The sequence below is a fragment of the Belonocnema kinseyi genome, chromosome 3 (assembly GCF_010883055.1).
Source record: "Belonocnema kinseyi isolate 2016_QV_RU_SX_M_011 chromosome 3, B_treatae_v1, whole genome shotgun sequence".
NCBI lineage: Eukaryota > Metazoa > Arthropoda > Insecta > Hymenoptera > Cynipidae > Belonocnema > Belonocnema kinseyi.
Window position 1 is genome coordinate 95,930,911 of NC_046659.1, and position 14,345 is coordinate 95,945,255.

The window sequence follows — 14,345 nt, forward strand, 5'->3', positions numbered from 1 at the left end:
ATTTAATTTGACGATTTTTCACGAATATAATAATACCTATTTTGTGAGGAATATGCAAAAATACTGGCTTCTTTGGAAAAAATTTAAGAATTGTGAAAGGTAAGAAAAAAAGGGAATAAACGGTAGACTTTGATTTTCTTTTGGGTGCTATACAACCTGAATACAGCGGTTAACCACTAAGCTTGAACTTGAAGTTTTACGAAGAGAGGAAATTGAATAGGTCCCGGGTCTTTTCACGGGTTACGACCCTTGACTAATGCAAACTAGGTATTATATAAAGTACGAGTGCACTTATACTTTTATATTCATCTTGCTCAGTATTGATTTTTGAAATATGAATAGGTATTTTAAGAGCAATAATATTCTTACCTGGTCATTAAACCTTTTATTTATTCAAGAACTGAAACAATTCTCGTTTTACTTATCAAATAGGAACTTCTTTTAATAAAAATGTAATTGAAACATAAGCATATTTAAGCATCGGAATTGAAAATAATCAATCAGATATCGTAATTATTAGGTTCTGTCTATATTTATTTATAAATTAAAATTTTCCCAAACGTAAAAAAGAAAAAATTTTATTAAAAAATTCAATTTGGTTGAATAATGTACTTGAATAATTTACTTATGGAATAACTGAAATTGAATGCTTTAATATTAAAACAGAAGTAATTGGTTTTTAAATTCACAAAAAAGTGTTCGCGCTTTTAATTTTTACTTCGTAATAATGCAAATTGAAATAAATTCATAGCTTCGAACATTAAAAGCTTCAGTACTTCAAATAGGAGTCCGTTTAACAAATTTTGTAGAGAATTGATAATTTTTTTATTGAATTGAAAGTTATTTAATAGTTTTCACAGTTATTTTTACAGATGTTTACATTTATTTTCACTGTCATTTTCTCGTGAATACCAATTTTATTTGAAAGTGTACATTGAAGAACTCATTTTCGTAAATGATTATTTGTTAAAGATTTATCAACGTAAGTTTCTTATGATATTGACTCTTGATGTCTCGACGAAATACAATCGGGCTTCATATAGGTACTGATTGACGTTTTAATTTCAGAAAAAATATTATCTTGATCATTGAAATACGCAAATACTCATATATTGTAGAAAGAAACGTTTCCTTTTGTGCGTTTACTCTTAAATTTACAAGCAATTTTATTTTACTGTTGACTATTACTTGAATTTGCACGCAAACTGTTGTTTAATAGAATAAAGTCTGTTTCAGAATATTTATAAAAATATAATTTTTCTTTTAGGTCAGTTAAAAGTCATTTTTTAATTTTATTAGGCTAATGAGAGACACTACTAGTGAATTTTTAGCTCAATCAAATACCATTTGCTTAAGTTTAACATTTTTTAAACAGTAATTTGGAAGAGAAATCGGGTTATGAGATCAAGAAATAGAAAAAAGTTATACAAACCGGATCTTAACGATAATAGAAAAATAAAATGAACTAAATACATCAAATAAATAATTATGCCTGCCTTATATCCGCAGAGTTTTCATATCAATTAATTTGTCAAATCTGTTCAAATCACCGAGGAAAACCCGTGAAATGACAAGGAATTTGATTCAGTGACTGTGGGTTTTCTCTCTAAAAACTAACATGCAAATTAAAAGTAGTTTCATATATTTGATTACTATAATTCTGAGTAGATACAGGGAATTGGTGAAAAATCCTTTTTCTAACTTAGGATAGTGAGTTTGCCAAAAAGAAAAAAAAAGATAATTTCGACTTCGAGACCGAGAATACGGAAAAGAAATATTTAAAAAATACATGTAAAGAATTACAATTATCCCGACTTAGAACAGGGAATTTTAAAAAAGAATTATAATTCTAAGTTCCGACAAAGAATTTCAATACAAAAATGTAATTTTTAGTTGGGAGCATGGGATCTTCTCGAAGAGTGATAATTTTGAGATAGATACAGGAAATTTCGGTAAATAAATATAATTTTTACAATTGAGGTATGGAATTATAATTTTGACTTTTGAACTGGAAATTTTGTAAACAATGATTATTTTCATTTTAGGTTCACTTTAAAACAGTAAATTTCACGAAGAATGTCAGAATAATATTTATTATTATTTTTACTTTGGAACTGAGAATTTCATAATTAATTATAATTATGCCTTGAAGCATGTAATTTTTGACATGCAAAGGAAAATCTTTTGATTCATAAAAAGGGAATTTACAAAAATAATCCCATATCCAAGTCAAAATTCATCAGATTTTGAAAATCCCTTGTTCCAAATCAGAACTTGAAACCCATTTCCAAATATTAGAAAAAAGGAGTTAACATATTTCTGAATTATAACAGAAAATATTGTAAATAAATATAACTTTGACTTGAGACAGGGTACAACTTGGAACAGAAAATTGTGGACATGGATGGGCAATTTTGGAAAATAATTTTAATTCTTGTGTGGAATAAAGGATTTTACTTTTTTTAATCCCTATTTAAATTCAAAATATAAATCTTTTCCAAAATTTCAGGTTCCAAATTAGGAATCTTCAAAAAAATTAAATATTTAGAAGTCTCTTGAAATCTTTAACAATGGTTTGAAGTAATCCAAACCTTTTGAACTCTTAAATTGACCGGGAAAAATGCAGCAGTTCAGACTCCTCATTCAATAACCTCACATAAAATTTGCTTACGCATCAGGCCATCAACTTTGTAGGAAATTTGATGATGCATCTTTTTCCCTTTTGCTAAAAAGTTGTGTCTTCTACTGTTTCTGAAAAAATGCACAAAATTATATTTTTCAGAAAATAAAATTTAATTAATATTTACACTTCAACTCGTTCCGAAGGACAAAGTTCTTCAACTTTTTTTATGAAAATTGGAGAAATTATTATTTAAACTATTCTAAAGATGATATTCTATTAAAAATTTATTTGTTTCATTGAGAGAAATTAAAATTTTGATTTTCAATCGCTACCGAAGACCGATTTTTAAAATATTTACTATAAATTGGTTTACTTTCTTAGATCAAAACTTTTTTATCTTCGCTCAGTAACTCAATATCTTAGGACTGAGTTTTCTTAAAGTTTAAACTGAAGATTTCGATTTTTATCGCATCCGCGACTAACCTGTTTAATTTTGTGGCCAGTATCATTTTGAAATTGTCCACTTCCAGATCAGTTTCCACGAAAATGGATGAATGCCTTTGATCAAAATTTTTTGGTTTTAAATCAGTAACACGTCATTTCGGAAGTGGAGTTCTAACTTATCTTTAAATGGTGACTTTGATTTTACACAATATTTTTTCGCTCTCCTGCACAATTCCCATTTTTTGTTTGTTATTTAGTTATGTACTTCAACTCTTTAACTATTACATTTTACGTTGAGAATTTATATTTTTTGGTTGAAAATGCAACTACTTTGTTGAAAGTTGAACTATGTACTTTAAAAAATTTTATTTTTATCGTTGCAAATTTATCCCCAGTTTAAAATGTTCTTCTATTATTTTTTGAAATTAAATTTTTTAAATTTAAATTGAAATATTAGGTTAAAAGTTCATTTCTGTTGTTGAATTTTAATTTGAAGTTGAATTTTGATTTTTAATTTTAATTTTTTCTTCTAAAAAAATCGTCTTTTCAACTTGAAATTTCATACTAATGTAGGTTCATAGTTAATGTATTTCTAAAATATAACTTTTTAGGTTGAAAATTAAAATTTTGTTGTTGAAAATTCAACTCTTTTGGTAAAATAATATTTTTTGTTTGAGGATTCAACTTTTTTAAATTCAATATGTATCAACTTGAAGTCTTGGGAATTTAAAATGTTTCATATTAAATTCATCATGATACCTACTTTAATTTTATGGAAAATAATTTATTCTCCTATTATTCCACTATTTTCTCCATTTTTGAGAAAATTTTTAGCTTTGAAGGCTGATTATTTGAAAACTAAGGTTCCTAATTTGAAGAACGAGCATTCTTCAGAAATGTTGTACAAGAATCATGAAATTCGCAAGAAGGTATCTACAAAACACTGTTGCGAGGGTGGTTCGTGGAAGAATCCGTGGTATTTCCAGTGGCATTTTCACTCGAAAAGGGGAAGCAGATGCCGGAAAACGGGAAAACGTGCTTTTTAGGGAGTCTGTCTGTGCCGAGTTGAGAGTAAAGTAAAGCAAGTTGGATTGTCTGAAAACTTTCGGCTTTCACCGGTTAGGTCGGCAAACGAGCACTATTGCGCGCGCGTTGCTGCTCGCCGGTGTAGTCGAAGGGTGTAAAAACAACACGACTGAAACTCAGTAGGTAGCACCTCGGTGCCCGATAAAGTGAGCAGAGACAAGATCGCAAAAAAGAGCAAATCAAAGACTATTAAGGCGAGGTCACCACATGCAAATAGTAGAAGTTCAATTGCCAGTAAAGTCTGGGACACCTTGGCAGCCGTGAGAAAAATTCGTGGACCCCAAGAGATCGTCGATGCTGCCCATGCTGAATTAATTGTACGTTTTGACGGTATCACTACGCCTACGTGTTTTGTGAACCCCAGTGATAATACTAATTCGTGCCATGGTGCATTTCTAACCGGATACGACGATTTTCATCCCGCTGAGCAGCCTCCACACGATTATTGCAAAGGTTCGTTCCTTGTATTTCCTAAGAATCAATTGAACCATTTCAAATGGGCTAATGATAAACTTGTACATGAATGTGTATATTTTGAGTATGAAATATGTAAAAGTAATTTTTAAATTTGCAGTGTAGCCACTAACTTCTTAAAAAAAAAGTCCTCGGTACGTCATTTCCCAGTTTAGTCGGAGATTTTAAATATTTTTTACCGACATTCATATCAGAAGGCTTCCTGATGAAGAATAAATGGCCCTGTGCCTTATCTTCCATTCTTAGTTTGTTTTTATTTTTTTTAATTTATAATAAATTTAATGCCTTCGCGATGATTCATTTTGATAAAAAGAGATATTTAGGGTTTCAATCGTGTAAAAACTACGAATTTTGCCGACGTTTCGTGAACTGCAAAGTTCACGAAACGTCGACAAATTTCTTAGTTTTTTACACGATTGGAACCCAAAAGACCTCTTTTTATCATTTTTTAAACTGCTTTCTGATTTGAAATCGCATAATTTCAAACACTTCCAATTTAAAATTGTTCAATTTTGTTAGCTTTGAGTTTGAAATTGTTCAATTTGGAACATTTCCAAATTTGTAATTGTTCGGTTTTGAATGCCTAATTTCATGATCGTTTAATTTTCAAGGCCTCAAATTTAATGTTCTTCCGTTTTAAAGGCTTGACTTTCTATATTTAATTTTGAAGACTCTCAATTCTTAATTTTTTAAATCAGATTACTCAACTTTTTTAAATGTGCAGGTTTGAATGCTTATTTACTAAACTAAAAAATCTATGTTGCTTAAAAATTTTAATTATTTAGTTTCAAAAGTTTTTTATTCAAAATCGTACACTATTAAACTTTTGAGTTCAAAGTGCTTGATCTTCTAACCAAATTCAAAACTTTTCTGTTTTGAGGGCTTGAACTCGAACCCTTAAATTTGGTATCTTATCTAATTAGAAAGTTTTCACTTTAAATCGTTTACTGCTTCAAAGTGGACAATTTTGATTATAATAATTCTAACTGTTTAATTGTGAAAGTCTCGAATTCCTTACGGCTTCATTCAAAAAATGATTTCCATTAGATAGACCAATACGAACATCTTCAACTGCCTAAAACTTTCAGTGCCTCGAAACAGACACACATTTTTGTGTTTTACGATTTTAAGAATGAAAATAATTATACCGCTTATATCATTTTAATTAAAAACCATGACTTATAATGGAAACCTTTTTAAACCTACAAAAAACATTTCCTTCATTAATTTAATTGCAATTTAATGTTTCTTACTATCGCTTTTTACTTCTTTTTTACTTAAAAATAAATGATTGAACTTAAATAAATGATGGCTTATTTTATCGACGAAAACATTCCGTTGTGAACTTTTTTTTGTGCTCTTTTTGCATAAAATTTTTCATGAAAAATATATTTCTTTTCGATCGGAAAAAAATAAGCATTCTCTACATTCCTATTATTGCCAATTTTACAATTTTTGAACAAATACAGTGAAACTCTGATCCTGGTCCGATTTTGGGGTTGACCTTGATGGGGAATTATCCAGATATAGGGCCGTTTCGTAGAAAACCCTTTTGTTTGTTCACGCCTGAGCGACCGCCGCTCACCCCGCGCAGCTCCTTTTACTCCCACTTGCGGTGTGGCGTCAATTCTCGGAAGAACTCTGTCAAGGGGCCCCATATCTAGGGTTCACTATGATTATATTTAACAATTAGTGCCTTTTTTATTTTTAACAGTAGAGTTGCTGGGAATGTTTTTCCTAAGTAAGAAACATTTAATTTACAAAAGCTATTGTTAAAATCATTATTTTTCGAAATTTTTAAACTCCTCTAATATCTATTGCATTGCTCTTTATGACAGTAGTTTATTTGTTTTGAATAATAAAAATAAAAATTGCACAGTTCTTTAAAAAATTAAAATATAAATTTTATAAATATATTTTCATTTCTCTTTGTTTGTGAAATGATATTTCTAAATGAAGATGTAATTGAGTTTTAATATAAATTTATCCCGGAAAATTAGTTCAAGCATTTATTAATTAATTTCTGATTAGACAATGAGATTATTTCTTCAATGACGGTTTTTTGGCTGTTAAAGTTTCGAGATCTCATTGGTACATTCACCCTCAGAAATTAAGTCCCCCTGATTGATTAATTCACCCCTGTCTCATCTTTTAATTCACCCTTGCTCGAAAGTTATTGGCCTAGTAAACAAACCCACAATAAATAAAAATTTATCATTTCTGTTCAACTCTTTTAAGTGTTTAATCAAATAAAATAAATTTTTATTATCTTTATGTTCTCAATTTCTAAATGTCCCATAACCACATTAGTACAATAGTCTCGTTTGGTTTACCACTCTTCAAAATTAATTTTTAACTGAAATTATATTTAATTTTAAAAACTGTAATAATAAAGATAAGGTTTCTTTTCAATAATTTTAATTAGGTGTCAGTGTGTGTCAATGAGTTATTATTCCTAAACTTATTCACTCAAGTCTTCTTTGACATTATCGAAATTTTCTAAGATTTTCGCAAAAGATTCATTTTTATTTCCCTAATAAAAAGTTATGTCAATAGTACAACTTGAGTGAAACACAATAAACGTCTGAAGCTCCATGGCCATAAGAGTTCTTTTGTTGCCCTATATATCAAAAAATGGTTATCATGAAATTTCCTAGTATTACACGAGGAAGCTACTTCAATTGCTTTTAATTTTATTCAAGCTCTTCAAATACGCCATTTTTAGACATAGATATAGGTACTTTTTGTTTCATATTGGATCTAGATTCTAGGGCTTTCGGATCAGAAAATTTTTTATTCATTTACTCCCTTGCTTTTAATCACAATATCGTTGAATTTCAACTACAAGGACAGAACATTATGAAAGTGGTCGATCTAAAAATGTGGTGCTTAAATTAAAGAGAGATTTGATGTTTCTATTTGCAATTACGATTTATCATTGACTTAGGGGCATCATGAGATGTTTATCCATGCGTGCAATATCATAATGTCCGTGACTATAATCATCTTCATCAATGGAAATTTAAATTCTTAAAAACTGGGCCTCAAGTTCAATAAAAAATAAATTGGGAATTCAAATTTTCATTCCATTCTTTGTAGGAACTACAGCAACATAAATTAATTTTAAAAATCCGATTAAATATTTATTATTTTTAAGTTTATTTGTTTTTAAGCTTATATAAATATAATTTTCCTAAGATTCGTGATAAAATTCAAAAAGAGTTTTGAAGATTTTAGATACGTCAAAACAAAATCCCAAAAAAGTTAATCTTCAAACAAAAAAGATTTGAATTCAGTAAAACAAAATTAAATTTTAACGAAGCAATTATTCAGCTGTAACCCAAGTAGTTTAATTTTCAATCAAAAAGGATCAATTCACTACGAAACAGTATTAGTTGATATTACAATAAAAAAATACGTTTTTTTTAAATAAAACACAGTTGAATTCGTAAAAAAGACGAATTTTCAACGAAATAGTTAAGTTCTCCATAAAAACAAATTAATTTTCAAGCGAGATGAATAAATTTCTGCCTAAGAAGTCGACTTTTCATTAAAATAATAACATTTTCAATCAACATAGATTAATTATAAATGAAATATGTCGTTGTTGATATTTGAACTAAAAGCGATTTTATTCTGAATGAAAAAGAGTTGAATTTATCCAAAAATACAAATTTTTAACAAAGTAGTTGAAGCCTCAACCAAACCAGATTAATTTTCAACGAAATAGTTATTTTTTTGACCAAAAAAGATTAAATGTCCTAACCAACTTTTCAAAATTTTGTAAAAGCTTCGAATGTTTTATTTAAAATGTTCAAAAAATGTAATTTTTCCAAAAATTGTAAAATCTTTTAAGTCCTAAATTATTTTTGTATCTTCTTAAAACTTCTAGATATCTTTCAAACTTATTTGGATTTTTTCTAAAAGTTTTTAATCTGATAAATATGAAACTTTGTGTTTTAAATTTTCTACATTCTTTTTTGAAATTTTAAAATTTTTCAAAACAACAGTCGGCATCGACAAATTGTTTACAGGTTACGTTGGTATATATTTCTTAAATTAAGATATTCTCATTTTTATTTAATAATTTATTTTTACTCTTCTCTTTGAATGTGAAAATTTGACAAATGATAGTGTGGTAATGAAAGGTTAGGAACAGAGTTATTTCCCAATATTAAAAAATCATTTAATATTAAATTTTTATATGTTGTCAATGATTTTTAGAAACATTTTGATACAAATTTTATCATGTAATAAAATTAATTGTTTGTAAATATTAATGTATATAATTGATGGTGCAGAAAACTCGTAATCTTTATCAATAGAACTGAAACACAGTCACTAAAAGTCATATTCACGCAGCCAATTTTACTGAAAATTCTTTTATGGAAAAAGCTTTGAAACTGTTTTTATTATATGTAATTTTTGAGTAAAAATATAAATTGCGATGGAAAATTCTAGTATGATCGAATCTTGTAACTATTCAAAACTCGTATAAAGCGCAGTTTGTTCTATATAAATTTTTATCGAAGGAAGTAAGTTTTCGCCGGTTACTGTTAACCTGACCATAGACACTCGGTCGTAAATTTTCCTATGTAGATATTTACACGGAGTGATGCAAATGGGAACCTTACCAAACTTTGAGAGATTCCATGGAAACTATTCAAAAACTTCATCTTCCAGCCATTAAAATATAAATAATAATATGTGTGTATTTATTTCAATAATAAGTTGGAGAATGTTGAGGCTTGAATTTAGTTTGTCCGAAATTTCTACTGACTATGAGCTTCATATAGATATCATTAATCATTACGGTGATTGTGTTGGTTCACAGCTCTTTACAAGATAAACTCTTATCAGAGTTTTCAGGTTTTCACACTTAATACTAAAGTCTCGTTAAAATATTATAAAAATTAGAATTTTATTAAATTAATCGTTTAAATAAAATATTAGAGAGTTATATCAACATATGAGTAAGAATTTTTTGTGTGTCTTACGGTCTTCATTAATTAAAAGAATACTATTTTGCTATATGTTCGTCGTTGTCCAAAAACATTGTAAGGATATAGTGTTTTCCGTCATTTAAGATATAGTTTCTCAAAAAAAAGCCTCTTCCACTTTCATGATGCTTTTATATTATATGTTTCTTGTATATTTTAATTTAATTTGGTGTAACACGTCAGTATTACTTTTAAAAAATTGACACTAAACTATTGACAGATTTTCGACTCCAAAATTGAGTATTCTTGGTTTTTGTTTGTTTTTTTACAAAAAAATAAGCACAGATCCTCTTAAAAAGGCACGGAGTGATAGCCGAAACGTCAGAATTTCAATAAAAGAACTTTCCAGTAATTTCGTTTTATTCTTTTAATTAATGAAGATCGTAAGACCTACAAAAAATTCTTACTAATATTTACATTGACGGTCAAAGAAAGGATTGATTTGATTCTCATCAAATTTACTTATTAGTTATATCAACAGTCCGATTAATTTTGTTTAAAGACAAGACATACATTTTGATTTTATCTTGAAAGTGAATTAAAAGCTTCTAACTTTAGAAACAGTTCAGTTTGCATGCTTTTAAACTAGGAATATTTATATTTAAATGCTTTTAACTTTCGCAACGCCAAAGTTAATTTAAAATTGATTAATGTAGGTCTATATCTGTAATTCATTTTTAAACTTAAATTTAGCATTTAAGCTCCAAGTTTAACACACTAAAACATCCTACATTTGAAAGTAATTGTCATGATAAAGATTAGTTTTAGGCTTAAGTTAAGTTTTAAATAATAATAATTTTTTTTAATTCTGGCATTGAAGAATTTATTTTAAAAATTTAGATACACTTACGGGTTAGAGCATCAGTTATTGGCACCTTAAGAGGAAATTTGGGCTAGAAAATAAATAAACACATGAAATATTCAATTCTGAAATTGTGATAATCATACCTGCACTCCAAATTTTAAGCAGAATACACAGGAGTGTTTAATTATAATTTAAAGTTGACAAAAACTTGAAAAATTATAGAAAATAAGTATGTATTCCGAACAAATTAGTGCTTAGAATTGGTTACCCCAGTCATTGACACACTCCGCCACCAATGTTATAGGTATTACACTCACATAACCTCTTACATTTCTGTAATTGCGTTAAAACATTGATTAAAAACAGATTGTGTATCGGAAAATATTATATAATTTTTTTATTAGTAATTCTAAATTTAGTATTGTATACATTTTGTTTTTGCATGAATGTTACTAATGTTCTATTTTAAACTAGCAAAAACAAGAAAGAAAATTCAAACATGGACATATAAACACAGTCAAAATAAATCGCGCACCGGTTGAATAAAAACTTTTGCTATTTATTAAAATAAAATAAATTCCTGCGTAACATTGAAAACATGGTACAGCAATATTATTAAACATAATATATTCTAATGAATGAAACCATTCCAGAAATGCATTGTCTGGTCATTCGCAAACTGCGGCGAACGACTAGAGACCATACTTTTTGTGTTCATTTCTATTGGCACCCCCCCCCCCCTCCTACAATTAATAAATACATTATTAACGAAGTTTAATTCTTATTTTAATTGAACTTTATATATTTCTTTAAAGTACCTGAACAAAATGAAACCTATTTACTTGTTTATAAAGTTTCTATAATAAAATAAACAAATGTCGCCAAATGAAGATTTTATTTCGAAAGCCCGATAAATTCTTGGCACCCTAAAAGTTAAAGAGAATGAAATATTTTACTCCTAAATTTGACATTATTTTGCATAAGTTGTATATATATATATCGTTTTGCGCAAAAGTGATAGTAGAATTGAAATAATGTCAGTAAAATACGATAAATGTTTGCATTTTATTAATGTTTAACAAAAATTATAAGGGTTGTAATAACCGGCGCAGCGCCAACCACTAGACTAGAGGTCCTAACCTATGGTTAGATTATTGAAACTCCATTCACAGCTATCTAAAAAGTGTGACAAAAAATGGTTAAATAAAAAATTTCTGTATATTTTAAATCGTTTTCATAATCAAGAATATTTTCGTCTTTACTATCATTAATAATTTTAACTTTAATTTGAAACTACAATCTTCAATACTTTTACTCTCCAATTTAAAATAGTTCAAGTTTGAGCGCCAAAAATATTTTATATATATTTCAAAAATATTTAATTTCTACAGATTAAGCGAAACAATATTTCAATCAGTTTTATTTAAAATTGGCCAAATAATTAAATATTTGTACATTTTTCATTAGCAAGATTAATCAATCAAATTTGAAACTATTTAACACTCCTACACAGATTGAAAATTCAAGTGACCCAATTTTGAATTTTTCAAGTTAGAATATTTATTTCGCAGTTGATCTTTTTGGAATATTCGATTTTTTAAATTTGTTATTTAACTTTGTAAATTTCAATTAATAAATACTCACCTAATACTTCTTTATTTGATTAATATATTTTTTTAACTGTTCCAACTTTATATGTATTGAATAACAACTTCCGTCTCCGGTTTTAACATTTTCAACCCGTTTAAAAATGTTTTAGCTTCAATTTTGTTTAAAGAGTTTGTGTTTTTAATTGACTGTAGTTTTCAAATGAAAGAAAAATTGATTATGCAGGGTGGCCACTCAAAGTTAAAAAAGTCCAGGCCATTTCTCAGGTTTCCCGGTAAAATGTACATTTTCCCCGGTTGACTTTTAAGCATGTATCATACTAATTATTATAGAATATTCATTACTTTATTACTTAAAATTTGAAAATAATTAAACAGTTTGGAACTCCAAGGAAAAATATATAATGTAAAATATTGTAAATTTATTTCAAGTTTAACAGCCCAAAATACTCTCAAAACAGACGAAAAAGTGTTACTTTTCAATAAAAGGGGGAATAATATAAATAATTACAATTAAAACTCATAATAAATAACTTGGAGTGTATTGAGAACAATCTTTCACTGTTTATTAATTTTTTTTTACATATTACCCTACATTGACTAAGTTCCGAGAATTTCTCGCATAATTCAAATATTGTATTTTTAAGTATTTAACGATAAAAAAGGGTAAAAGTAGATATTATTCGCATATAAGGGAAACGCAAGGGAAAGAGAGATGCTTTTGATCCCTGTAAGAATAACTGTTAAATAGTTATTTAATCTCAAGTTGGTAAATAGACCTATTTTAATTCACATAATTGAAAACCCTTTAGTCTTCCCAAACCACCTGTTGGAAATATCTCTTCAGCAGGGGTCGCATAAAGTATGTAACTAATTTCAGTAGAAGCTCGTCAACCGGTGGTTCCCTAAGTCTAAGGGATTTTAAAATACACAGACAGGAAAATTCGGAACTCAAATACTGAGATTAACTGAAATCTTTCGTCATAAGAAGCACTTAAGCATCGAAAACTGAAAGTCTTTGAGAATGAAACGTGTCTCGATGCTGCTTTGACTGCGCCTTAATCGCCGCTTAAGAAGATTAGGAATAAGGTATCGTCTCGTTCTCGGGCATGCAAGTAAAATCTAAACTGGCATTCAATCGCGTATTTTTAGGTCCCCCGTTGTAAGTACGCGTGTCACCCTGGTCCGGAAACCGGAGACGGAGACCCTCCTTCCCGTCTTGACGACATCGTTCGCGTGGTTACAGCGACGATTCTTCTTGTTTTTCCGTCCTCAGAATTTTTGCCGGCAGTATTACCGTGCCCGTGCCGTGCTAGGTGGTCTAAACTTAGAAATTCTACCATAACATCAGAAGCATAAGACCGCTTTACAGTCTACTGCACTCTTGAGGGCCGCTGATAAGCCCCTACATAGGATGAGAAAATCTGGATGCCGGCCAGTTACGAGGATACGCTTTATCCACTGCTGAATGACATTTGATTTGCGATATCGAATTTTGTGGCGAGGGTGGAGACTACTAATAGCTCTGACAGAAGGCTAAAAAATATGAGCTTTCCAAATTGGGAGTGGGGGAAGGGGAGGTTTAACAGACTTTGGTACGATTTGTAACATAGGGAGAGGAGTTGAGGGGGGGGGGGCGTAATGCAGAACTTGACATTACACATTGAAAATATAAATTCATAAACAGTTTTTTGAAATGATAAAAAAAAATAAAAAATTAGTGATTTTATTTTACAAATAAAGTGTGTAAACATTATATTTGTAAGATTTTGGTTTTCAATCAACTTTTCACGGTTTTTTTTCTTAAATGCGAACTGAATTAATAGAAATCAATAAGAAAATCTAACATTTTTTATTTAAAAATTAATTCTGTTTGTACAGAATTCATCTCGTTTGGTAAAAAATTAAACTATTTGGTTGAAAATTAACTTTGTATATAGAAAATCAATTCATCTCTTGGTAAAAATGTAATCTTTATTTGTAAAAAATGTAAGTGTTTTTTCCAAAACTTTGTACTTTGTTAAAACTTCATCATTTTTATAGAAAGTTAATATTCTTGATTGAAAAGTCATATTTTTGTTAAAAATTCAAGTGTCTTAAAAAAACTGGTCTTTTCGTCTTGAAAATCTAACTATTTGGTAGAGAATTCATATCTATTGGTAGCAAATCTTTTTTGGTTGAAAATAAAACTATTCTATTGGAAATTACATACACGAAACTCTCGCTTTCAGTCACCCCGTTCTCAGCCTTCCTAGAACTGCTGGCTCACGCAGTTTCTCAGGAGATTAGGGCGAGAGCGGTTGCGA

The 14,345-nt window shown here is 28.8% G+C and overlaps 2 protein-coding genes and 1 long non-coding RNA gene across 5 annotated transcripts in view; 2 read left to right on the top strand and 1 right to left on the bottom strand.

Annotated features, from left to right (window-relative positions):
* Positions 1 to 4,397, top strand: part of LOC117169370 — a 7,318-nt gene extending 2,921 nt beyond the window's left edge. The window contains exon 2 of one of the 2 annotated variants that reach the window (XR_004466652.1): positions 4,191 to 4,397. Coding sequence is in view for 1 of the 2 variants with exons in the window: in XM_033355722.1 (XP_033211613.1) it covers positions 3,962 to 4,113 (152 nt within the window). In the remaining variant the exon portion in view is untranslated. Of the gene's footprint in view, positions 1 to 3,961; positions 4,154 to 4,190 lie in introns of those variants that run through there. The other variant, XM_033355722.1, reaches the window with a different exon arrangement.
* LOC117169365 (rho guanine nucleotide exchange factor 12) overlaps positions 1 to 14,345 on the top strand; it is a 118,235-nt gene that overhangs the window by 68,364 nt on the left and 35,526 nt on the right. The gene's annotated exons all lie outside the window — the stretch shown is intronic.
* Positions 1,410 to 9,855, bottom strand: LOC117169372. Its single transcript, XR_004466653.1, has 3 exons — positions 9,625 to 9,855; positions 9,262 to 9,512; positions 1,410 to 2,751 (listed from the first exon to the last, which is right to left on the bottom strand). It is a non-coding gene; the product is annotated as an uncharacterized LOC117169372 (long non-coding RNA).